This window comes from Bos grunniens, chromosome 3, assembly GCF_055505025.1.
Source record: "Bos grunniens cultivar Pamir isolate PY7600 chromosome 3, Bosgru_T2T1.0, whole genome shotgun sequence".
Lineage (NCBI taxonomy): Eukaryota > Metazoa > Chordata > Mammalia > Artiodactyla > Bovidae > Bos > Bos grunniens.
This window is the reverse complement of record NC_141167.1, coordinates 8,065,575-8,092,865: the sequence shown is the minus strand read 5'-3', so window position 1 is coordinate 8,092,865 and position 27,291 is coordinate 8,065,575. Positions and strand designations below refer to the sequence as shown.

Genomic DNA, 27,291 nt, shown 5'->3' with positions numbered 1-27,291 from the left:
TTTTTATTAATTTGATTTTGTACTTTTTAGATTCTGGATTTAGTAAATGTCTTTTTCAGGCCTCAAACACTTGGCAGGACCTTTAAAATCTTATAGATCCAACCCGTCTTTATCATGAGCTGCAGGTAATTCAAGGGTCAACCTTTCTAATCATCTTCCTTCTATCATGACATTGCCACCTCCACATACAGAGACCTTTTCACCTCCTCTCTACTCAAAATGCCAGGTGTCCTCCATTTAATTTTAGGGACATCTCAGCTTCCATCCCAGGATCTGCCCCCTTCTCCCCAGGGATGCTGTATCATGCTGTGCTTAGACGCTCAGTTGTGTCCAATATTTGCCACGCTATGGACTGTAGTCCCGGAGAAGGCAATGGCACCCCACTGCAGTACTCTTGCCTGGAAAATCCCACGGAGGGAGGAGCCTGGTAGGCTGCAGTCCATGGGGTCGCACAGAGTCGGACACGACTGAAGCGAGTTAGCAGCAGCAGTAGCAGCAGGACTGTAGTCCACTGTGGATACATGCCCTAAACTCAGGGGTTGGGTCTTCAGGAGACCCTGAGAAAAGGTTGGCTTTCCACCTTGACACTCAGTGATGCCCCAGGACACACAGCGTCCCACGGCACTACCCAGAGCAGGCCTGACCCTCCAGGGTGGCTCACCCGTCTCCCCTGCTGTGACTGGCAGACACTCTACATTCTTCCTGTTGTCTTGTTCATACACATGCACATACATACACACACATCATTCTTATGAATAGAAACAGTCTTCTCCACACTCCCTTCTTAGTTTGCAAGGCTATCTCTCTGGTGACATTTTACAAAGTGGTGTTAGTTTCTTTCTTTCATCTCCTGTCTCCTTGTATGACCCTTTGGGCCTGCTGGGAATAAGAACAGGAGGCCAAGCCTCCTGTCCAGCAACTCAGAGACCAGAGCAGACCTCTGCTCGGAAGGGCCCAGAGTGGTCCTCTGAAGGATGGGGACTGGGCTGAGGAGCCTGGGGCTTGCAGGGCATCTTTCTGCGTCCACCTCCACACACTTTCTTCAGTCTTCCCTCCTCTGGAAGCACTGTTCTTGCTTCAGAAAGGTTGACCCTTGAATTACCTTGAACCTGTGGGGGTCCTGCCTGCCCTGGAGGGTGGACTCTCACTCACTCTGCTCCCCTTGGGACCATCAGGGTCTCCGTGCCACCTTGATGGACACACACCAGGACGCTCTCCTTTCTGACTCTGATCAGTGTGAGTGGGAAACCCTGCTGGCACTCTTCTCCCTGGGATGTTGCAATGAATTTGGGATTTGGCTGGATTCCTGGGACCAGCCCTGTGCTTGCAACAGCCCCTTCCATGCCGTTTCTCCGGCTTCTTTTCTTTTCCTGAGTCCCAGCATGCTTCCTGAGCCCGAGGGGCTAGGTTAGGACAGGCCCTTGTGTGCCAGTTCAGTTGTGTGTGACTAGTCCTGGGCGAGTCTGTTTGAGTTCTGCTAGGAACCACCTCTTGCTTAGAAAGCTTGCCTCTCACACCCGTCATCTCCTGGACTCTCTCTACTCAGCAGTAAATCAGGCAGTGCTAACATGAAAATCAAGAGTCGTATCACATCCTGGACTGATGGGTGGGAGGGCTGGAAGTCACTCCCTGGCTTTCTCACTCATACTCCAGGGCTCTCACCATGTGCTAGCTCCCACGGGGACTTGCACACATGCAGCAGAACACCTAAAGAACATCGACTCTTTTGGGAGAGGAAGCTGGTCAGTGACACTATAATCTGTAACTGTTTAAATCTGTAAACTGTCACTTGCAAAAAAAAAAAAATTAAAATAGTCACTCTTCTATTTTTTTGCTTGTTTGTTTTGGGAAATGCAGCTATTTTTCTTTAATATGCTATTTATCCTAACCCAGAATGGACTTATTCTTATTATCTTAAATCAGTTAATGAGGAAGCATTTTTTAAAGTGATTTTAATTTCTAAAACAGATCATTTTGTTGTTGTTGTTCAGTCACCAAGTCCTTTCCAACTCTTTCTGATCCCATGGACTGTGGCAAGACAGGCTCCTCTGTCCTCCACTGACTCCTGGAGTTTGCTCAGATTCGTGTTTATTGAGTTGGTAATACTATCTAGTAGATCACTTGGGTAGACATATCCCCAACGGGGTTTCCCAGGTGGCACAGTGGTAAAGAATCTGCCTGCCAATGCAGGAGATGTGTATTCGATTCCTGGGTCAGGAAGATCCCCTGGAGAAGGAAATGACACCCCACTCCTGTATTCTTGCCTGGGAAATTCCATGGATAGAGCAGCCTGGTGGGCTACATACAGTCCATGAGGTCACAAAAGATTTGGATAGAGCTTAGCAACTAAATGACAACAGCAATGTCCTTATAAAAAAGGGTAAGTCATCAGAGGTTAGAAGGGAACCTGGAGCAGACCATTCCTGAAAGCCTCCAGAAGAAATCCACCTGGCCCATGCCTTGATCTCAGGCATTCAGTCTCCAGAACCCTGGTAGTAAATTTCTGCAGTTTAGGCCACCCACTGTGCAGTCTTTGCTTCAGGGGCCCTCATTGGTGGGAAATTCCCTAAGCCAATGGGAAATTGCTTTCTAAGCCAAGAAAGTGTTCTGCGGTGTCTGGGATCCAATGCTAGAGACATATTTTTGTTTCAAATCCTGGCTGGTTGAGTCACCATCAAATCCCTGTCACCTGCTGCTTTCCCTTTGTTTTATATTTCTACATTCTCTCCCCTTTTACATTTTTCCACTTTCTCTCCTGCCTCTTTTACTCCTCCTATCCTCTTTCCATTCGCAGTGCACAACTTAGAACTTTCACTCCTTGAGATTTTATCTTAAAATTAGTTAATTATTAGGCTGCCTTGGGTCTTAGTTACAGAATCCATGATCTTTGTTGCACACACTCTCTAGTTGTGGCACGCAGGCCCAGTTGCTCCATGGCATGCCATCTGGACAAACCTAGACAGCGTATTAAAAAGGAGAAACATCACTTTGCCGACAAAGATTTGTCTAGCCAAAGCTGTGGTTTTCCTAGTAGTCATGTATAGATGTGAGAGTTGGGCCATAAAGAAGTCTGAGTGCCAAAGAATTGCTGCTTTTGAATCGTGGTGCTGGAGAAGACTCTTGAGAGTCCCTTGGACTGCAAGGAGATCAAACCAGTCAATCCTAAAGAAAATCAGTCCTGAATATTCACTGGAAGGACTGATGCTGAAGCTCCAGTACTTTGGCCCCCTGATGGAAAGAGCCAACTCATTAGAAAAGACCCTGATGCAAGGAAAGATTGAAGGCAGAAGAAGGGGGCAGCAGAGGATGAGATGGTTGGATGGCATCACTGACTCAGTGGACATGAATTTTAGCAAGATCTGGGAGATAGTAGAGGACAGAGGAGCCTGATGTGCTACAGTCTGTGAAGTCGCAGAGGGTAGGACAAAACTTAGCAACTGAGCAGCAATAACAACAAAGTTATTTGGGATCCTAGTTCCCAGACCAGGGCTCAGGCCCACATCCCTGCATTGCCAGGCAGACTCCCAACTCCTGGACCGCTAGGGAAGTCCTCCTTGAGACAATCTGAGGATTTGCTTTTGCCCAGCAGAGGGCTTTTCGGTTCATCCACACAGAACTAGGCTGCCTGATCAGAGCCAGAGGAAGCCCCTCTGAGGGACCTGCCCTGGTGCCCACACTCTCGGATTAGCAGATTAACTCACTAATTCTAGATGGAACCCTCTGTGGCAGATGCAGCAATTCAGGTGCAGAGCAGTGGGTTGTGCTGCTGGGGTCGGAGGAGGGTGAGGAAGGGGAGGCTACAGACTTTAGAATTTCTGTTTTTACCACAGTCCGAGTGGACGCTGTGGTCTTTGAGCACATATCTGTTGGGATTATTTTTTAAAATAGTTTAATTTATTTATTTTTGGCTGTGCTGCTGTGTTCGTTGCTGCGGGGCTTTTTATCTCCAGTTGTGGCAGGCGGGGGCGACTCTCTAGTGTTCCGCCGGCTTCTCATCATGGAGGTTTCTCTTGTTGCAGAGTGTGCACTCTAGGGCATGAAGGCTTCAGTAGTTGTGGGATGTGGGATGTGGGATCTTCCCGGGCCAGGGATCAAACCCCGGTCTCCTGTACTGGCAGGTGGACGCTTGACTACGGAGCCACCAGGGAAGCCCTTTGTTGAGATTCTTTTTGTCTTCTGGTATAAAAGAGAGCCCCCAGGCACAGTGGTGAGACCAGGAGAGGTGGGGTGGGAGGAAGGTCAGACTCCGTGCCAGGGTAGCTTTCTGCATGCCCCCTTGAATCCAGCTGTCGCTGTGGTAACCAGGTAACCAGGATTTGGAGTGACCAGCTCTGCTGTGTTGTTCAGATGCCTAAACTTGGCATCTGTTCACCTTGCATTTGGGAATGAGAAAGGTTGACAAGTGGGGAAGCCTTGATAAATATTTGTCCATGGACATGGTCATGGATGCTGCAGAATCCAGGGTGTGGACTGCTCAGGATGGAGGGCTGAAGCTAGGCCCCGGAACCTTCCGAGATGTCCCACAGTGGGAGTGGGACAGACCCATTTTTAGGGATGCAGAGAAAAACAAAAATAAATCGAGAGGCTCAGGTGAATGCTGGTAAGGGGCCTGGTCATTGCAAGTTAGCCATGTGCTTGAAAGTGGTTAAACATTAATTTAGATTCCTTCATGTAATAGGGCAGTTCAGGGCAAGGCGAGGTAGGCTGGGTCTGTGAAGGGCAGGGATTTGTTGAAGAAAAAAAAATTCTCCCAGAGCTTGGCAGTTTGGAGCCTGTAAATTATTCTTGTTGCTACCTGCCAGTTCTCCTGTAGCATGGCTTGCCTTCTTTGGAGAGTTTCCGTGGCGGTTTTCTTCTTAGCACTTTGGGGCTTCACCCTGGGGGACAGGCTGCTGGTGGTCCCTCAGGATGGAAGCCACTGGCTCAGCATGAAGGACATCGTTGAGCATCTCAGTGAGAAAGGGCATGAGATCGTGGTGGTGGTGCCTGAAGTCAACCTGCTCCTCCAAGAGTCCAAGCACTACACAAGGAAAATCCACCCAGTGCCGTTCGACCAGGAGGAGCTGGAAGCCCGTTACCGCTCCTTCGGGAAACACCACTTTTCTCCACGCTGGTTGGTGACTGCCCCTGTGGTGGAGTATAGGAACAACATGATTGTCATCAATATGTACTTTCTCAACTGCCAGAGTCTCCTGAGGCACTCAGACACCCTGCGCTTCCTCCGGGAGAACAAGTTTGACGCCCTGTTCACAGACCCGGCCTTACCTTGTGGGGTGATCCTGGCCGAGTACCTGAACCTGCCCTCCGTGTATCTCTTCAGGGGCTTCCCCTGTGCCCTGGAGAACACTTTCACCAGGACTCCGAGCCCCTTGTCCTATGTCCCCAGGTACTACACTCAGTTCTCAGACCACATGACCTTCCTCCAAAGGGTGGGCAATTTCCTGGTGAACTACCTGGAGAACATTCTGCTCTACGCGCTGTATTCCAAGTACGAAGACCTGGCAGGGGAAGTCCTTGGGAGACAGGTGCACTTGCCGGCCTTGTATCGGAAGGCCTCCATTTGGCTGTTAAGATACGACTTTGTGTTCGAGTATCCCAGACCAGTCATGCCCAACATGGTCCTCATCGGAGGGTCCAGCTGCAAGAAACAGGGCGTCCTGTCTCAGGTGAGTGGCTGGCTTTCTTTCGGGTGGCCCTGTGTCTTCCTGGGGAGACGTGGTTCTTTCGTGTTCTGTCTTCCCTCGAGCATTTGGCTCCAGGGAGTGCTGCCTGAGGAGGAGAAGACAGGCTGAGGTTTTGAATGATGCTGTGGCCTGGAAGGAACACAGAGGTGGTTCATGGCAACAGCAGGAGATATCTTGAGCAAGGTTATCTGGGGGCACTCACAGAATCCTCGAATGAGCCTGACAAGTTTCCAGTCCAAATCCTCTGCTTGTCTGTTGAGGGAACAGGTGAAGCTGGATCAAGAGGACACAGAGCTAAGAGGCTTGTTTGTTGCTGTTGTTTAGTTGGTAAGTCATGTCTGACTCTTTGCCACCCCATGGTCTGTAACTTGCCGGGCTCCTCTGTCCATGCTGGCCCAGGTCCGAATACCTTCTTGCTGGCCCAGGTCCAAATACCTTCTTCCTGTGGCTGAGTCCCTTTGCTGTCCGCCTGAAACTACCACAACATTTTAAATTGGCTATACTGAAATTTAAAATAAAAAGTAAAAAAAAAAAAGAAGTACATTCTCCCATCTCTGTGCACTGCCTTTTCCGTGGACCCTAAACCAGGAGTCAGCACAGGATAGCTACTGGACAGAATCTGCCCAGAGCTAAGAGTGGTTCTACATTTTTTTTCTGAAGGCATGTTATAAACCACAACAAAGAGTGTGTGACAGCAATGTGTGGGGTATGCTGAGCCTGCATATTTACTATCTGACTCTTTACAGAAAAGGTGTGTTGACCTCTGACCTAAGGCAAGTGTCCCTAGATGCCCTCTTGACATGTGTGGAAGAGGGCCCAGAGCTACTCTGGAAAATAAAAACTTGTGAGTTTCGTGAGATTGTTTGGTTTTGCTTTAATATTTACAACTTTGAAAGACTTCCAATCACTTGTTCACACCGGAATTCTCTTGTAAAGTGATTTTTTTTTTCCTCAGAAAGAAACCCTGAAATAAATCCCAAAGGCCCTCACCACCCTTCTTGAACATCTGCTGATTAACACGCTAGACAGTTGGCATCAGCTATGGGAACAGGGCAGGGGCTGATGAGCTTAACTAGACTCGTTTCAGGAAACACAGAGCATGAACTAGAAATTATGGGTTCTAAGAAATTTTAATTAAGACATTAATAAGCAAAAATGTACGAAGAAACATTTGGCATAAGAAGGGAAGAAAATAGCGTTTTTGTTACCTTGATACCTATCATTTTATTTTTGAAAAAAAAAAAAAGAGTTGTATTTAGATATTAAAAAACCAGATTATAGTGGATGTACTTTCTGAGCCCCGTGAATCTTTACCTGGTGCTTGACTTACATTTATGTGTGAATTGCAATCCCATTCAACAATAGAGAACATTCTGTACTACAATACATAATTATCAACTTATATTTGTAAATTACTGGAGGTTCAGTTCAGTTGCTCAGTTGCGTCCGACTCTTTGGGACCCCATGGACTGCAGCACTCCAGGTCTCCCTGTCCATTGCCAACTCCCGGAGATTACTCAACTCATGTCCATTAAGTGGGTGATGCCATCCAACCATCTCATCCTCTGTTATCCGCTTCTCCTCCTGCCTTCAATCTTTCCCAGCATCAGGGTCTTTTCCAATGAGTCAGTTATCAAATCAGGTGGCCAGAGTATTGGAGTCTCAGCCTCAGCATCAGTGAAGCTGATTCATTCACCTTCCATGAATGATCCATTAATTCATTCACCTTCCAGTGAATATTCAGGACTGATCTCCTTTAGGGTGGACTGGTTGGAACTCCTTGTTGTCCAAGAGACTCTCAAGAGTCTTCTACAACACCACAGTTCAAAGCATCAATTCTTCAGCGCTCAGCTTTCTTTATAGTCCAACTCTCACATCCATACATGACCACTGGAAAAACCATAGTTTTGACTAGATGGACCTTTGTTGGCCAAGTAATGTCTCTGCTTTTGAATATGCTATCTAGATTGGTCATCACTTTCCTTCCAAGGAGTAAGCATCTTTTAATTTCATGGCTGCAGTCACCATCTGTAGTCATTTTGGAGCCCAGAAAAATAAATTCTGACACTGTTACCACTGTTTCCCCATTTATTTACCATGAAGTGATGGGACCGGATGCCATGATCTTACTTTTCTGAATGTTGAGCTTTAAGCCAAATTTTTTACTCTCCTCTTTCACTTTCATCAAGAGGCTCTTTAGTTCTTCACTTTCTGCCATAAGGGTGGTGTCATCTGCATATCTGAGGTTATTGATATTTCTCCCAGCAATCTAGATTCCAGTTTGTGCTTCATCCAGCCCAGCGTTTCTCATGATGTCTTCTGCATATAAGTTAAATGAGCAGGGTGACAATATACAGCCTTGACGTACTCCTTTCCCTATTTGGAACCTGTCTGTTGTTCCATGTACAGTTCTAAACGTTGCTTCCTGACCTTCATACAGGTTTCTCAAGAGGCAGGTCAGGTGGTCTGGTATTCCCATCTCTTTCAGAATTTTCCACAGTTTACTGTGATCAACAGAGTCAAAGATGTGAAGATGGGCTCAATAAAGGACAGAAATGGTATGGACCTAACAGAAGCAGGTCTTTTGTTTTTGGCTCCAAAATCACTGCAGATGGTGACTACAGCCATGAAATTAAAAGACACTTACTCCTTGGAAGGAAAGTTATGACCAACCTAGACAGCATATTAAAAAGCAGAGACATTACTTTGCCAACAAAGATCCGTCTAGTCAAGGCTATGGTTTTTCCAATAGTCACGTATGGATGTGAGAGTTGGACTATAAAGAAAGCTTAGCACTGAAGAATTGATGTTTTTGAACTGTGGTGTTGGAGAAGACTTTTGAGAGTCCCTTGGACTGCAAGGAGATCCAACTAGTCCATGCTAAAGGAGATCAGTCCTGGGTGTTCATTGGAAGGACTGATATTGAAGCTGAAACTCCAATACTTTGGCCACCTGATGTGAAGAGCTGACTCATTGGAAAAGACTCTGATGCTGGGAAAGATTGAGGGCAGGAGGAAAAGGGGACGACAGAGGGTGAGATGGTTGGATGGCATCACTGACTCGATGGACATGGGTTTGGGTGGACTCCGGGAGTTGGTAATGGACAGGGAGGCCTGGCGTGCTGTGGTTCATGGGGTCACAGAGAGTCGGACTGAACGACTGAACTGAACTGAACGGAACACAGTCAAAGGCTTTGGCATAGTCAATAAAGCAGAAGTAGATGTTTTTCTGGAACTTTCTTGTCTTTTTGATGATCCAACGGATGTTGGCAATTTCATCTCTGGTTCCTCTGCCTTTTCTAAATCCAGCTTTAATTACATCTGGAAGTTCACCATTCTCGTACTGTTGAAGCCTGGCTTGGAGAATTTTGAGGATTATTTTATTAGCGTGTGAGATGAGTGCAATTGTGTGGTAGTTTAAACATTCTTTGGCATTGCCTTCCTTTTGAATTGTAATGAAAACTGACCTTTTCCAGTCCTGTGGCCACTGCTGAGTTTTCCAAATTTGCTGGCATATTGAGTGCAGCACTTTCGCAGCATCATCTTTCACGATTTGAAATAGCTCAACTGGAGTTCCATCACCTCCACCATCTTTGTTTGTAGTGATGCTTCCTAAGGCCCACTGAACTTCACATTCCAGGATGTCTGGCTCTAGGTCAGTGATCACCCCATTGTGATTATCTGGGTCGAGAAGATCTTTTTTGTATAGTTCTTCTGTGTATTCTTGCCACCTCTTCTTAATATCTTCAGCTTCTGTTAGATCCATACCATTTCTGTCCTTTATTGTGCCCAGAAATCAAAATGGAGTTTCTTTTGACAAATGATCAAACTATTTCAACGCCATAGAAAAATGTGCACTGTGGAGTGTTGTTTTGGAAGTCTGTAGCGCTGGTGGCCACACGACCTTGTGAATGTACTTAATTGCAGAGAACTGTTTTCTTTAAATGGTTAGTTTTGTTAGGTGACTTCATCTAAATAAATTATTTAAAAAAGAAGGTACGTGTAGATCAGAAAGAATAAAGGCCTGATATATAGCTAAAAATAAATTTAAAAACTCTACGATTTTCCTGGTGGTCCTGTGGTTAAGAATCTGCCTTGCAATGCAGGGGACACGGGTTTGATCCCCGGTCGGGGAAGGTTCCACATGCCATGGGGCGACTAAGCCCATGTGCTTCAACTATGGAGCCCACTGTCTCTAGTGCCGTGCTCTGCAACAGGACAGGTCTCTGTGACGAGGAGCTCACGCACACAGCTAGCGAGGAGCCCCCACTCTCCACAACTAAAGAAAGCCTGCTCACAGAATTGAAGACCTAGTACAGCCAGAAGTAATAAATAAATACAAAATATTAAAATAAAAAACCCAAACTCTCCTTAGCAGGTGAGTAATGTGATCAAACAATACAAAGATACCACACAAATGGCCAATAAAATTTTGAAAACACACTTGACTTCAGAAATAATGCAAGAATTCAAATGAATAAATAACTACATTACACTTGCTTATCAAATCAGCAAGCATGTTTTATAGGTAGCTGTTGGCCTAGCTGAAAATAAATACTCCTGTATTGCTTTCAAAAAGGGGCCAAGTCTTTTGCAAACCAGAGCCGGCTGATCATTCCTTGCATAAAGCTCTACAATTCATGATCTAGGAAAGGGCTCAGGGTAACTGGGGGGCCCCAGCCTCACCACATGAGAGAGCAGGGGATTCCCCTCCCCAGTTGCCCACGTTGGTGTGACTCTGACCACAGCCCCTAGGGCCTCCTCTGCCCAAGGAGTGCCTCAGCCACCTCCGAGGGCTTCCCCTTTGTTTCTGCCAAGATGCTTCGGAGAAGCCCGCGGTCGTCTGGCAGGTGGTTCCCATGGGGAAGCCCTCAGAGCCTGGGCAAGGGGGCAGCCCCACGTGTTCAGAAGCCATGTGTCCTGTGCCTGCCCAGGCCCTCAGCTCCACCCTTGTGCACCTCGACACCTGGCCCCAGAGTAGTTCTGCTGCTGGAACATTTCCTCGGATGCCTTCCCCTCTGCTCACGGGGATTCTGATCCTGACCACCTTCTGGAACACTCTCTCTGTTGTTTCTTCATGCTTCTTAGCTGAGACCAGTCTACCATGGCTAACGTCTTTTCCTTTTGGGAGGTTCAGGTCAAATGTCTCCATCTTAGAGAAGACTTTAGCCTTACACTTCATTATTAGAAGGGCCATGGGAGGGACTTCCCTCGGTGGTCCAGTGGGTAAGACTCTGCACTCCCAGTGTGATGCAGGAGTTGTGGGTACAATCCCTGGCCAGGGAACTAGATCCCACATGCATGCTGAAAGTAAGACCCTGCGCAACCAAAATAAATAAAAGCCACCGGCGTGTTTTCTTAGAACAAAGGAGAGCAATCCTAGTGTCTTCCACTTGCAATTCAGAGAGATGCTGAGAGCTGGGAAAAGTGAAAGTTGCTCAGTCATGTCTGACTCTTTGCTACCTTATGGACTATACTGTCCATGGAATTCTCCAGGCTGGAATACTGGAGTGGGTAACCTTTCCCTTCTCCAGGGAAGGACAGGAAAAGAGCTTGGAAAGGACAGGTTTCTATTCGTATTTGGTTGTACAGATCATGGAGGCAAGTCTTGGCCAGATCTCAGGCTCTGGGCTCAACACATCTTCTCTGCCCACCTTGCTCATCATGGGGGAAGGAGGGAAGGAACGCTTGGCCCTAGCCCATAATTACGGAGGGGAGGGCCCAGTCTGCCCTCCCCCACTGGCACCAAGCGTTCCTCCCTAGTCCCCATGACCTCAGTAAGACAAGAGCTGTAAGACTGGGATTTGAACAGGCTGTGTGGTAGAGGCAAGTGGCTTACCTCTGGGTGTTCATATCTCCATCTGTGAAATGGGAACAGTCAGGTAGCCATGGGGTTGAGTGGGTGAGACTCAGTTCATGGGAGAATCTAGAAACCAGTCAGTGCAACTCAAATATGAGAGAGTGACTTTAGGCTGGAATAACAGGAAGGGGCCAGAGACAGGAGGTCATCCAACTCGTAAAAAGGAAAATGGATGCCTTGAGGAGAGCTGAGGGAGCTGCCCGAGGTCGCAGGCTGCAGCCAGGAGCAGAGGCGTGATGAGAACCCACTTCTTGGCTTCTCCCACCCTGAGGTCCAGCCCTCTTTTTTTCTAATTAGGCAGGAGTTGGCAAGGCTCAGCCTCATGGAGGAAAGAAAGTAACCAAAGGACAAATCAGTGTATCTGGCCAGCTTTCTCCTGGTCTTGTGGCTATGAACTTTGGCTTCCCCAGTTGAAATGGGCCTGACCAGGTCTGCCTCACCCCCTCACAGGGTTATTTGAGGGTTGGTCGAATGGGCAGTACGTTACAGCACTTTGTAGATCACCAAAGGAAGCTGTGGCCCCCATCCCTGCCTTCCCAGGCCCTTGACTCAATGCAGTCATGGACTTTCAGTCCAACCAGGGATTGAGCCTATGCCTCCCTGGCAGTGGAAGTGCCAAGTCTTCATCACTGGACTGCCAGGGAAGTCCCTCTTGCCACATTCTTTGGAGAGCATTTCCCCCGCAGAAAACCAGATTCCAATTTCTCTTGGACTAGTTTTCTGTTCCTAAATTTTCTCCTCTTGTGTTCTGGAGTCATTTAGATAGTGGTTCTCAAACAGGGGTGATTTTGTCCCCCAGGGAGCAATGTCTGGAGGCATTCTGTGGGGTCATAATTGGGGGATAACATAGGCTTCCCTAATGGCTCAGTGGGTAAAGAATCCACCTACGGTGCAGGAGACACAGGAGATGAGGGTTTAGTCCCTGGGTCCGGAAGATGCCCTGGAGAAGGAAATGGCAACCCACTCCAGTATCCTCACCTGGAGAATCCCGTGGACAGAGGAGCCTGGTGGGCTACAGTCCATGGGGGCGCAGAGTTGGCCATGACTGAGCGAGTAAACCACCGCCATCTTCATCTGCTAGGAAAAGGCCAGGGTTGCTGTTAGAAATCCCACAAAGCACAAGAAGTATACCCATCCACCCTCTCCTAACAAAGAATCATCTGAGCCCAGAACAGTATAAGCGCTGAAGCTGAGAGACACTGATCTGAACAAATTCCAAGTGAGCATCAGTGACTTCTTCCCACAGGACCCCCCGCTAGGTGGTGAGGGGGGTGGAAAAGGTGCTCTGCTCACCCTCTGAACTCATCTTGTCTCCTGACGGGGTCTCTACAAGTAATACTCACTCAGGCTTGCAGGTTGAACTGAGGATTAACTTTTAGGCAAGTCAAGGGAACAAAAACTCCAAAACGCCAAGTCATTCTTAACAGGCGATTTTAAAAATCTAAGACTTGAGCCAATGTCTACAGTGCCTTCAGCAGGTTGGTTCTCTTTCAAAATTCTGTGTTTATCTTTATGCTTAGTTATCTCAGAGATTAACAGACATGCAGTAATTTTGACATCACTGTTTATGTTAATAAGTAATTTCTAAGGAGTGGCTAAGTACTAGAATGAGTCAGGGTTAAAAAAGAAAGCATTCAGTGGGAATGTCTGAAATATAAGAAACTTGGTTGGCTAGTAATTTAGATAATTCTAGGAGAAAGATAAAGTGGGTTTAAAAAAGAAACGTTACTGAGTTGTAATTTATAAGCCATACAGTGTGAAAGTCGCTCAGTTGTGTCCAACTCCTTGTGACCCCATGGACTATACAGTCCATGGAATTCTCCAGGCCAGGATACTGGGATGGGTAGCCTTTCCCTTCTCCAGGGGATCTTCCCAACAAAGGGATCGAATCCAGTCTCCCGTATTGTAGGCGGATTCTTTACCAGCTGAGCCACCAGGGAAGCCCTAAGCCATACAAGTCCTCTTTAAAATTTACAATTTGATGGATTTGGAGTACATTTGTAGATTTGTGCAACCATCAGCCCAGCTAATCTTAGAATGTTTTCAATCACCCTCAGAATACAGCCTTTTTTTTTTTTTGATGTGAACCATTTTTAAAGTCTTTATACAACTTGTTATGATGTCGTTGCTATTTTATGTTTGGGTTTTTTGGCTGCAAGACATATGGGATCTTAGCTCCTCGACCAGGAATTGAACCAGCTCCCCTCTGCATCAGACAGTGAAGTCTTAACCAGTGGACCTCCAAGAAGTCCTCAGAATACTCTTTAGCATCAACAGCCATTCCTCAATCTCCCCTCTCCCTAGCCCTTGGCAACCGTCCTTTTCTGTCTCCATGGATCTGTTTATTCTGATCATTTAATACAAATGGAATATGTAATATGATTATGTGGTTGATTTTTTTTCACACAGCACATCCTCCAGGTCCATCCATGCTGTGGCATTACTTCTTATTGAGGAGTAATATTTTGTTCTAGGGCTTCTCTGGTGGGTCAGATGGTAAAGAGTCTGCAATGCAGGAGGCTTGGGTTGGACCCTGATATACTGTACTCTGTGTGTGTGCTTGTCAGACCTCTGCCTTATTTTACTTTTTGACTCTTATGAATACTGTTGCTGCGAACATTTGATCACAAGTTTTGTGTGGACATGTGCTTTCACTTCTCTTGGGTATATACACAGGAGAAGAATTGCTGGGTTGTATGGTAACTATAGGTTTCACCTTGGTTGTTTGTTGTTCAGTCTCCAAATAGTGTTTGACTCTGAGACTACATGGACTGTAGCCCCCCAAGCTCCTCTGTCCATGGGATTCTCCAGATAAGAATACTGGAGTGGGTTGCCATACCCTTCTCCAGGGAATCTTTCCCATCCAGGGATCAAATCCAGGTCTCTAGCACTGGCAGGTGGATCCTTTACCACTGAGGCACCAGGGAAGCATATTTCATCTTTGCTGTGTTTAGTTGCTCAGTCGCATCCGACTCTTTGCAGCCCCATGGACTGTAGCCCTCCAGGCTCCTCTGTCCATGGGGATTCTCTAGGCAAGAATACTGGAGTGGGTTGCCGTGCCCTTCTCCAGGGGATCTTCCCGACCCAGGGGTTGAACCCAGGTCTCCTGCATTGCAGGAGGATAATTTTACTGTCTGAGCCACCAGGGAAGCCCAAGAATACTGGAGTGGGTAGCTTATCCCTGGTGGTGAAATAAACATACAGTAAAAGTGACCGTTTAAAAGGGTGCGGTTCAGTGGCACTTAGTACATCGTCAGTGTTGTACACCCTCACCACTATCTAGTTGCAGAATGTTTTCATCACCCCAAAGGGAAACCTTTTCCTCATTAAGCAGTCACTCCCCACACCCTCCTCCCCACAGCCTTTCAGTTCAGTTCCATCACTCCTTCATGTCCGACTCTTTGCCATCTCATGGACTGCTGCACACCAGGCCTCCCTGTCCATCACCAACTCCCAGAGTCCACCCAAACCCATGTCCTTTGAGTCGGTGATGCCATCCAACCATCTCATCCTCTGTCATTCCCTTCTCCTCCTGCCCTCAATCTTTGCCAGCATCAGAGTCTTTTCCAATGAGTCAGCTCTTTGCATCAGGTGGCCAAAGTATTGGAGTTTCAGCTTCAATATCAGTCCTTCCAATGAACATCCAGGACTGATCTCCTTTAGGATGGACTGGGTGGATCTCCTTGCAGTCCAAGGGACTCTCAAGAGTCTTCTCCAACACCACAGTTCAAAAGCATCAATTCTTCGGCACTCAGCTTTCTTTATAGTCCAACTCTTACATCCATATATGACTACTGGAAAAATCTTAGCCTTGATAAGACGGACCTTGTTGACAAAGTGATGTCTCTGCTTTTGAATATGCTGTCTAGGTTGGTCATAACTTTCCTTCCAAGGAGTAAGCGTCTTTTAATTTCTGGCTGCAATCACCATCTGCAGTGATTTTGGAGCCCAGAAAAATAGTCAGCCACTGTTTCCACTGTTTTCCCCATCTATTTGCCATGAAGTGATAGGACCAGATGCCATGATCTTAGTTTTCTGAATGTTTTAAGCTTTAAGCCAACTTTTTTTACTCTCCTCTTTCACTTTCATCAAGAGGCTTTTTAGTTCTTCTTCACTTTCTGCCATAAGGGTGGTGTCATCTGCATATCTGAGGTTATTGATATTTCTCCCGGCAATCTTGATTCCAGCTTGTGCTTCCTCCAGCCCAGCGTTTCTCATGATGTCCTCTGCATATAAGTTAAATGAGCAGGGTGACAATATACAGCTTTAATGTACTCCTTTTCCTATTTGGAACCAATCTGTTGTTCCATGTCCAGTTCTAACTGTTGCTTCCTGACCTGCATACAGGTTTCTCAAGAGGCAGGTCAAGTGGTCTGAATTCCCAATCTCTTTCTTTGGGACTGGAATGAAAACTGACCTTTTCCAGTCCTGTGGCCACTGTTGAATTTTCCAAATTTGCTGACATATTGAGTGCAGCACTTTTGCAGCATTATCTTTCAGGATTTGAAATAGCTCAACTGGAATTCCATCACCTCCACTAGCTTTGTTTGTAGTGATGCTTCCTAAGGCCCACTTGACTTCACATTCCAGGATGTCTGGCTCTAGGTTGGTGATCACACAATTGTGATTATCTGGGTCATGAAGATCTTTTTTGTACAGTTCTTCTATGTATTCTTGCCACCTGTCCTTAATATCTTCTGCTTCTGTTAGGTTCCTACCATTTCTGTCCTTTATCTTTGCATGAAATGTTCCCTTTGTATCTCTAATTTTCTTGAAGAGATCTCTAGTCTTTCCCATTCTATTGTTTTCCTCTATTTCTTTGCACTGATCGCTGAGGAAGGCTTTCTTATCTCTCTTTGCTATTCTTTGAAACTCTGCATTCAGATGCTTCTATCTTTCCTTTTCTCCTTTGCTTTTCACTTCTCTTCTTTTCACAGCTATTTGTAAGGCCTCCTCAGACAGCCATTTTGCTTTTTTGCATTTCTTTCCCATGGGGATGATCTTGATCCCTGTCTCCTGTACAATGTCATGAACCTCTGTCCATAGATCATCAGGCACTCTGTCTATCAGATCTAGTCCCTTAAATCTATTTCTCACTTCCACTGTATCGTCATAAGGGATTTGATTTAGGTCATACCTGAATGGTCTAGTGGTTTTCTCTACTTTCTTCAATTTCAGTCTGAATTTGGCAATAAGGAATTCATGATCTGAGCCACAGTCAGCTCCCAGTCTTGTTTTTTCTGACTGTATAGAACTTCTCCATCTTTGGCTGCAAAGAATATAATCAATCTGATTTCTATGTTGGCCGCCTGGTGATGTCCATGTATAGAGTCTTCTTTTGTGTTGTTTGAAGAGGGTGTTTGCTATGACTACACCTTTGGCAACCACTAATCCACTTTCTGTCTCTATGGATTTGCCTATTCTGAATATTTCATAGAAATGGAATTATGAAATAGGTGGCCTTTTTGTATCTGACTTCTTTACCTAGCTTAATGTTCCAAAGTTCATCCACATGAAATCAGTACTTTTTTTTATGACTGAATCAGATTCCACTGTATGTGTGAACCCCATTTTGCTTATCTATTCATCAGTTGGTGGTTGTTTGGGCTTCTACTTTTTGCTGTTGTGAACAGTGCTGCTATGAACATTTGTGTTCCAGTCTGAACATGCTATTTCAGCTCTTCTGCATGTACGCCCAGGAGTGTTGGATTATACAGTGAACATGCTATTTCAGCTCTTCTGCATGTACACCCAGGAGTGTTGGATTATGCAGTGATTCTACGTTTAACTCACTGAGAAGCTGTCCAAGCGTCTCCCACAGTGGTGGCACTATTTTGTTTACCCCTGGCAATGCATGCCTGCTCTGGACATCTACTCACTGTATAGCATGCGTAACTAGCGAGTTGATGACCCTGTATATATACTTGAAAGTTTCTGGGAATTCTTTGGCGGTCCAATGGTTAAAACTCTGCACTTCCACGGCAGGAGGTCTGGATTCAATCCCCGGTCAGGGAACGAAGATCATGAAAGCGGTGCAGTGTGGCCAAAAAGAAAAGTTCCTAAGAGAGTAGATATTAAATATTCTCACCACCAGAAGAAATGGTAATTATGTGATGTGATGAAGGTGTCAGCTAACCCTACTGGGGTCATCATGTTGTAATACAGACATCATGTATTAAATCATCATGTTGTATACCTTAAACTTGCACATGAGTAGCTGAGATTTATCTGTTGAGTGCTTACTGCGTGCCAAGAACAATTCGGGACACTTTTCCTGGATATTCCTCACTGCCTAGATCCTCCTGCTGGAGGTATTTTTCATTCAGCACTTTCTGTAAGCTCTCTCCCTGGTGGTTCACCTAGGTTCATTTCCCTCCTTATACCTGCACTGTGTGAGTAAGCCCCTGTTCACTTAGCCCTGTTCCTACTGATGAGCATTTAAGTTGTCCCTTTTCCTTTGCAACATTAAAATATATAGTTTAGTAATTCAATTAATTTATTTATTGGACTTTGCTGGGTCTCTGTTGCTGTGTGGGCTTTTCCCTAGTTGCAGCGTGCAGGCTTCTCATTGCAGCAGCTTCTCTTGTTGCTGAGCACAGGCTCTAGAGCGCTCAGGCTGCAGTGGTTGCAGCACGCTGATTCCTCAGTTGTGGCTCCAGGCTCTAGAGCAAGGCTCAGTAGCTGTGGCACACTGGCTTAGTTGTCCCGTGGCATGTGGGATCTTCCTGGACCAGGGACTGAATCCGTGTCTCCTGCATTGACAGACGGATTCTTTACCACTGAGCCACCAGGGAAGCCTTAAAATGTGTTTTAAAGTCCCCCAAATCTGGGTCTCCCCCAGAGTCTTGCCTTCTCTACCTCCCACAAATGCACCATGCAAGTTACTCCAAGGTTCAGTCCACTATCTCGGCTAGGAGATCTCGCCTCCCAGGACAGACCCATGGACACAGCAGGACCCATGTCGCAGCACAGACCACCTGCCCATTCTCACTGGGCACCACCTCCCCAGGAGAGTGACCCTGTCTTGGGCATCTTTGTACACCTAGTCAGTGCCTGGCAAGGGGAAGGCAGTGAATACACTCTTGAGGCTGTTTGAACACCAGACTATGTACTGTTCCCACATTCTCTCAAGTTTCCAGCCCTTTGCTTAAGTTGGATCCTCTGCCTGTAATCTGTCCTTCTCCAAGCAAGTCCTTTCATCTGTGTATCCTTAACAGTTGATTCATTCATGTTTTAGTAGGCCACTTCCTGTTGCATGTACATGATTTATGTTTATTTTCCCCTAAAGGCAAAGATTAGATCTTGTGTTCCTCCACAGGCTTATTTGTGGTATGAAGTGAATGCAAAAGTGTCTGTGACAAATAACGTACATTTTTAAATTTCCGAAAACTAGAAAATAGAACACACAGAACGGTACATCAAATATATACGCACATGTTAGTAGAAAAATACAGATTGAGTATCCTGTAAGTTTCACTGAAGTCAAGAAACAGTGAAAGGAAGGCAGGGTAAAGAAACTGAGTAGGGAAGATTGACCCCTGCGTAGGGAAGATCCCTGGAGGAGGAAATGGCAACCTACTCTAGTATTCCTGCTGGAGAATCCCATGGAAAGAGGAACCCGGTGGGCTACAGTCCATGAGGTTGCAAGTCAGACATGACTCAGCAAGTAAACCACCACCATCAAGAAACAGTGCCCTGCCAGTGTACAGACACCTACCCTGGGTACCAGCTCCCCCACCATAGCTGTTCTATCCTTGTTCTGACCTCTGTGATGGTCATTTCTTTGTCTTTATTTATGGTTTTGTTATCCAACTGTGCATCACTAAGTAATATAGGTGAGTTTTACTTGCTTGAGTCCTCTATTTACATAGACACATACTGGATTTTTTCTCGCTTCTTTTGTTCAACTTTATGTATGAGAGATTCATGTCACATGTTCTTTCAAGTTGTAGTCTGTTCATTTTAAGTACTGAAGAGTGGCCCGATGTATGAATACACCACAAGTCTACTCTGATCCATTCTGCCGCTGATGGGCGTTGGGTTGTATCCAGCTTTTGACTACCGTGGACAGTGGTGCAATGGACTTTCTTGAGCTCCAAAATCACTTTGGACAGTAACACAGGTTGTGTCTCAGAGCAGCTTGCAGAGCCCCTCCTGAAGTCCAGGGGAGTCTGCTGGGATGAGTCACTTCCTAATAACTTTCTACAGTGGACACAATGAAGATGCTTTCAACTTGTTATAGATCTATTATCATATAGATTTCTCTGTGCCCTAATTGAGTTTCTTTCAAGAAAATATGAGTGAACATTAAATAGGAATGTCCCCAGTTCAGTTCAGTTCAGTCGCTCAGTCCTGTCTGACTCTGTGACCCCTTGGACTGCAGCATGCCAGGCCTCCCTGTCCATCACCAATCCCCGGAATTTACTCAAACTCATGTCCATGAGTCGGTGATGCCATCAACCGTCTCATCCTCTGTCATCCCCTTCTCCTCCTGCCTTCAATCTTTCCTAGCATCAGGGGCTTTTCCACTGAATCAGCTCTTTGCATCAGGTGGCCAAAATATTGGAGTTTCAGCTTCAACATTAGTCCTTCCAATGAATATTCAGGACTGATTTCCTTTAGGATGGATTGGTTGGATATCCTTGCAGTCCAAGGGACTCTCAAGAGTCTTCTCCAACACCACAGTTCAAAAGCATCAATTCTTTGGTGCTCAGCTTTCTTTATAGTCCAACTCTCACATGCATACATGACCACTGGAAAAACCATAGCTTTGACTAAACGGACCTTTATTGGCAAAGTAATATCTCTGTTTTATAATATGCTGTCTAGGTTGGTGATAACTTTCCTTCCAAGGAGTAAGCGTCTTTTAATTTCTGGCTGCAGTTACCATCTGCAGTGATTTTGGAGCCCCCAAAAATAAAGTCTGTCACTGTTTCCCCATCTATTTGCCATGAAGTGATGGGACCAGATGCCATGATCTTAGTTTTCTGAATGTTGAGCTTTAAGCCAACTTTTTCACTCTCTTTCACTTTCATCAAGAAGCTTTTTAGTTCTTCTTCACTTTCTGCCATAAGGGTGGTGTCATCTGCATATCTGAGGTTACTGATATTTCTCCCGGCAATCTTGATTCCAGCCTGTGCTTCTTCCAGCCCAGCATTTCTCATGATGTCCTCTGCATAGAAGTTAAATAAGCAGGGTGACAATATACAGCCTTGACATACTCCTTTTCCTATTTGGAACCAGTCTGTTGTCCCCTGTCCAGTTCTAACTGTTGCTTCCTGATCTGCATACAGGTTTCTCAAGAGGCAAGGCAGGTGGTCTGGTATTCCCATCTCCTTCAGAATTTTCCACAGTTTACTGTGATCCACAGAGTCAAAGGCTTTGGCATAGTCAATAAAGCAGAAATAGATGCTTTTCTGGAACTCTCTTGCTTTTTCGATGATCCAGTGTATGTTGACAATTTGATCTCTGGCTGCTCTGCCTTTTCTAAATCCAGCTTGAACATCTGGAAGTTTATGGTTCACGTATTGCTGAAGCCTGGCTTGGAGAATTTTGAGTATTACTTTACTAGCATGTAAGATGAGTGCAATTGTGCAGTAGTTTGAGCATTCTTTGGCATTGCCTTTCTTTCGGATTGGAATGAAACTGACCTTTTCCAGGCCTGTGGCCACCACTGAGTTTTCCAAATATAAATGTCCCCAGGAAAGGATAATCCATCAGCTTTTAAGGTAATCATTTGGGGGCTTATAAGCGTTTGGTTTTTAAAGTCTCTGATTTTTGTTCTCCGTTAGGGATTTTTTTTTTCCCCTTCTGTGATGCTCATAGATAGTTTTAAATTTAAACTTAAAATTAAAAATATTCACCAGCAGCTGAAAGAAATACTATTAGCTATGGGGTTTTTTTCTGTTAATGTTTTCCATGGTAAATTTTGATCTTCATCAGCTCAGGAAAGTTAAACACTTTTGCAATTGCGTTATATCTTTTTAATTTTTTAAAAAAATTAATGCTACTGAGGTATTATTTACATGCAATAGTGTAGCTTAGCATAGAGTAGTGTGAGTGCTCAGTCTTTGCACCAGGCTCCTCTGCCCATGGAATTTTCCAGGCAAGAATACTAGAGTGGTTTGCCACTTCCCACTCCAGGGATCGAACCTGTGTCTCTTGCGTCTCCTGCATTGGCAGGCAGATTCTTTACCACTGTGCCACTTGGGAAGCCCTTGCTGTGGTAAAATGCACCATTTCACTTGTACATTTCTGGGTTATAACAATTGTGTATACCCATGTAGCTATCACCACAGTCAAGACACGGGACACTTTCATCATGAGAAAGTCAGTTCCTAGGTAGGTTGATAAGAAGTCCAGGGTCTCCGAGTTGGATAAAGGGGCCTGGAGCCCTTGAGAAGGAGAACGGGGTCTGGGGCTCTCAAGGAGATAAGGACAAATGTTGTCCTCTACTTTGCTTTGTCCTAGTCAGTATAATAATGTATCTGGCTTGAGGACATGTATCTCCTTAACAAGAACCTAATCCTGTCATCTTAAAATGTATATTATGGGAGTGGGTCTGGTAAGATCTTTCTATTGTTAGTTCTAATCTTGTTAATTTAAGATGTATGTTGTGGCAGTGGGCCTGAAAAAAGTATATAAGGCCTTGATAAGCCTAGCACTCTCTCTCCCCCTTCTGATGTCTATGTCAGAAGCTTTCTCTGTTCCATTTTATACTTTAATAAAACTCTGCTACACAAAAGCTCTTGAGTGATTAGGTCCCTGGTCCTGAAGCTAAATCTTCTTCTTCGGAGCTCATGAATCCAACATTGTTCATTGAAAGCCATCAGTCACTTCAGTAACTGGCCTTGTCTTTTATCCTGGTCAACTGACACCTTCCCTAAGCCTTAGGCAACCCCTGATCCTATATCCATCACTGAGATTACAATGCACTTTCTAGAGTTTCATCTGAATAAAATTATACAAATATGAATGGAAAAAAGCTGCTATGAATATTTGAGTACGTGTGTTTTTGTGAATAAATTGTTTTGTATTTCTTGGGTAAATACTTAGGAGTAGGATTGCTGGGTCATATGGTAGGTGTATGTATAACTTTATGAGAAACAGCCAAACTATTTTGTAAAGCAGTAGTAAAATATAAAACTATTTTATAATCCTGCCCCTCCACTCTTGGCGACACTTGCTATTGTCAGTTTTTTATATTTTAACCACTCTTGTTGGAATGTGGAATTTCATCCCAGTTTTAATTTGTATTTCCCTCTTTCCTTCTTTCCTCCCTTTCCTTCCTCCCTCCCATCCTCTGTGTTCCTTCCTGCCTGCCCTCCCTCCTTCATTCATTCCATCCTATTTTGGCCATGCTGCATGGGTGGCAGGATCTTAGTTCCCCAACCAGGGTTTGAATCTGGGCCACAGCTGTGAAGGCTACAAATCCTAACAGCTGGGCCGCCAGAGAACTCCTCACTTGCATTTCCTCATGACCAATAACATCTTTTCACGTGCTTTTTGATCACATGCATACCTTTCTTTCACACAACTGTCCCTTCACGGTTGTGAATCTGTACTCATCATCTGTGCTCTTCTGCTCATTTTTATTGGGGTGTTTGTCTTCTTATTTTTGAGTCACAAGTGTTCTTTATCCATTCTGTATACAAGTCCTTCATCAGATACATATATTGCTGATGCTTTCTCCTAGTGTCTGGTCTACACTTTTGCATTTTTTAATAAGTATCTTTCAAAGAGCAGACTTTTGATAAAGTCTGATGAATCGAGTTTTTAATAGTCTGTACTTTTGTGTCCTAAGAAATCTTTGCCTACTCTGAGGTGTGAAGATTTGGTCTTAGGTTTCCTTCAAAAAAGTTGATGGTAACCCACTCCAGCATTCTTGCCTGGAGAATCCCCATGGACAGAGGAGCCTGGCAGACTGTATCCCTGGGGTTGCAAAGAGTCAGACACAACTGAGTGACTAAGCACAAGGTGTGAGGATTTGGTCCTATGTTTCCTTCAAAAAGTTTAATATAATAGTTTTATGTTTAGGTTTATGAGATTGGAAGTGGGGGAACACCATCTCTCAGGAGTCATGCTCGAGAAATGTCCTTTTCTATTTTTGGACTTTTTTGGGGGTGACCTCACGCACACCCCTGGCTTCAGTCTCCACCATATGCTGAGGGTTCCAAGTCCATCTGTGCAGTTGAGACCCTCCTCTGCTCCAGACCCATGAAGTCAACTACCTTGGACATATCCTTCTGGTGTTTCATAGGCACCAGGAAGACATGCTCCTCCCTCCCCATAACCCTGCTTTTCCCAAGCCCTGCCTCCATCTCTGTGAAGGTACCAGCATCCTCCATGGGTCCCACTCTCCCCAGGGCCTCTGAGTTCAAGAAGTGCCAACAGAGATCAGATGACGCTAGTGTCTACACAAAATGCAACCGAGTTAATTTAGAATGGGAGTTGTGGTGGCAGGACTCAGTTGTGCCCTACTTTTTTCGACTCCATGGACTGTAGTCCACCAAGCTCCTCTGTCCATGAGATTTCCCAGGTGAGAATACTGGAGAGGAGAGCCATTTCCTACTCCAGGGGATCTTCCCAAGCCAGGGATCAAAGCTGCATTTTCTGCACTGGCAGCTGGATTCTTTACCACTGCACCACCTAGAATGGGGGAGAGAACCCTTAAACGTGACAAGATGTGCCTGCCCCCATCATATACTCACAGTCATTTTAATGGGTTTGAGGGACTAGTTCAGGGGCTGAAACATTTCACCCATAGCTAAGAAACCCTTTTTAGTGCCCTGTCTATGCACAGCTCCCAAATCCAAACCATCCTTTTTTGGGCGATGCAGGGTGCCCTCAGCAGCCCTGCCTCTGCCTTCTCTGGGCCCATCCTCTACGCACTGCCGTAGGAACCTGGAATGTTAGGCCCATGAATCTAGGTAAATTGGAAGAGGTCAAACAGGAGATGGCAAGAGTGAACACTGACATTTTAGGAATCAGCGAACTAAATGGACTGGAATGGGTGAATTTAACTCAGATGACCATTATATCTACTACTATGGGTAAGAATCCCTTAGAAGAAGTGGAGTAGCCCTCATAGTCAACAAAGAGTCCAAAATGCAGTACTTGGATGTGATCTCAAAAACGACAGAATGATCTCTATTCGTTTTCAAGGCAAACTATTCAATATCACAGTAATCCAAGTCTATGCCCCGACCAGTAACGCTGAAGAAGCTGAAGTTGAATGGTTATATGAAGACCTACAAGACCTTCTAGAACTAACACCCCCAAAAGATGTCCTTTTCATTATAGGGGACTGGCATGCAAAAGTAGGAAGTCAAGAAATACCTGGGGTAACAGGCAAGTTTGGCCTTGGAGTACAGAATGAAGCAGGGCAAAGGCTAATAGAATTTTGCCAAGAGAACGCACTGGTCATAGCAAACACCCTCTTCCAACAACACAAGAGAAGACTCTACACATGGACATCACCAAATGGTCAACACCGAAATCAGATTGATTATATTCTTTGCAGTCAAAGATGGAGAAGCTCTATACAGTCAGGAAAAACAAGACCAGGAGCTGATTATGGCTCAGATAATGAACGCCTTATTGCCAAATTCAGACTCAAATTGCAGAAAGTAGGGAAAACCACTAGACCATTCAGGTATGACCTAAATCAAATCCCTTATGATTATACAATGGAAGTGACAAATAGATTCAAGGGATTAGATCTGATAGAGTGCCTGAAAAGATGTCCTTTTGAACTATTGACGGAAGTTCATGACATTGTACAAGAGGCAGGGATCAAGATCATTCCCAAGAAAAAGAAATGCAAAAGGCAAAATGGTTGTCTGAGGAGGCCTTACAAATAGCTGAGAAAAGAAGAGAAGCAAAAAGCAAAGGCAAGATGTACCCTTTGAATCTAGCGTTCCAAAGAATAGCAAGGAGAGATAAGAAAGACTTCTTCAGTGATCAGTGCAAAGAAATAGAGAAAAACAACAGAATGGGAAAGACTAGAGATCTCTTCGGAGAAGGCAGTGGCACCCCACTCCAGTACTCTTGCCTGGAAAATCCCATGGACCGAGGAGCCTGGTGGGCTGCAGTACATGGGGTCGCTAAGAGTCGGACACGACTGAGCAACTTCACTTTCACTTTTCACTTTCATGCATTGGAGAAGGAAATGGCAACCCACTCCAGTGTTCTTGCCTGGAGAATCCCAGGGACGGGGAGCCTGGTGGGCTGCTGTCTCTGGGGTCGCACAGAGTTGGACACGACTGAAGCGACTTAGCAGCGGCAGCAGCAGAGATCTCTTCAAGAAAATTAGAGATATCAAGGAAACACTTCATGCAAAGATGGGCTCAATAAAGGACAGAAATGGTATGGACCTAACAGAAATAGAAGATATTAAGAAGAGGTGGCAAGAATACACAGAAGAATTATACAGAAAATATCTTAATCACCCAGATAACCACGATGGTGTAATCACCAACCTAGAGCCAGACATCCTGGAATGTGAAGTCAAGTGGGCCTTAGGAAGCATCACTACAAACAAAGCTAGTAGAAGTTACGGAATTCCAGTTGAGCTATTTCAAATCCTAAAAGTTGATGCTGTGAAAGTGCTGCACTCAATATGCCAGCAATTTGGAAAACTCATCAGTGGCCACAGGACTGGAAAAGGCTAGCTTTCATTCCAATTCAAAAGAAAGGCAATACCAAAGAATGCTCAAACTATCATACAATTGCACTCATCTCACACGCTAGTCAAGTAATGCTCAAAATTCTCCAAGTCAGGCTTCAACAATACATGAACCGTGAACTTCCGGTTGTTCACGCTGGTTTTAGAAAAGGCAGAGGAACCAGAGATCAAATTGCCAACATCCGTTGGATCATCGAAAAAGCAAGAGAGTTCCGGAAAAACATCTATTTCTGCTTTATTGACTATGCCAAAGCCTTTGACTGTGTGGACCAGAACAAACTGTGGGAAATTCTTCAAGAGATGGGAATACCAGGCCACCTGACCTACCTCTTGAGAAACCTGTGTGCAGGTCAGGAAGCAAGAGTTAGAACTGGACATGGAACAATGGACTGGTTCCAAATAGGGAAAGGAGTATGTCAAAGCTGTATATTGTCACCCTGCTTATTTAACTTATATGCAGAGTACATCATGAGAAATGCTGGGCTGGAGGAAGTACAAGCTGGAATCAAGATTGCTGGGAGAAATATCAATAACCTCAGATATGCAGATGACACCACCCTTATGGCAGAAAGTGAAGAAGAACTAAAGAGCCTCTTGATGAAAGTGAAAGAGGAGAGTAAAAAAGTTGGCTTAAAGCTCAACATTCAGAAAACTAAGATCATGGCATCTGGTCCCATCACTTCATGGCAAACAGATGAAACTGTGACAGGCTTTATTTTGCTGGGCTCCAAAATCACTGCACATGGTGACTGCAGCCATGAAATTAAAATACGCTTACTCCTTGGAAGAAAAGCTATGACCAACCTAGATAGCATAATAAAAAGCAGAGATATTACTTTGCCAAAAAAGGTCCGTGTAGTCAAAGCTATAGTTTTTTGAGTAGTCATGTATGGATGGGAGAGTTGGACTATATATAAAGTTGAGCGCCAAAGAATTGATGCTTTTGAATTGTGGTGTTGGAGAAGATTCTTGAGAGTCCTTTGGACTGCAAGGAGATTCAACCAGTGCATCCTAAAGGAGATCAGTCCTGGGTGTTCACTGGAAGGACTGATGGTGAAGTTG

At 45.1% G+C, this 27,291-nt stretch overlaps 1 protein-coding gene and 1 long non-coding RNA gene across 3 annotated transcripts in view; one reads left to right on the top strand and one right to left on the bottom strand.

Moving 5' to 3' along the window:
• The first annotated feature begins 1,424 nt into the window (after window positions 1–1,424).
• Window positions 1,425–27,291, top strand: part of LOC147374915 (UDP-glucuronosyltransferase 1A9-like) — a 128,125-nt gene continuing 102,258 nt past the window's right edge. Inside the window, exon 1 of one of the 2 annotated variants that reach the window (XM_086377045.1) lies at window positions 1,425–1,742. In XM_086377045.1, the coding sequence (XP_086233171.1) occupies window positions 1,569–1,742 (174 nt within the window). In that variant the 5' untranslated portion in view covers window positions 1,425–1,568. Of the gene's footprint in view, window positions 1,743–4,693; window positions 5,667–27,291 lie in introns of those variants that run through there. The other variant, XM_086377044.1, reaches the window with a different exon arrangement.
• On the bottom strand, window positions 5,505–13,018 carry LOC147374927 (uncharacterized). The gene is made up of 3 exons (XR_015155182.1): window positions 12,837–13,018; window positions 12,522–12,617; window positions 5,505–6,159 (listed from the first exon to the last, which is right to left on the bottom strand). It is a non-coding gene; the product is annotated as an uncharacterized LOC147374927 (long non-coding RNA).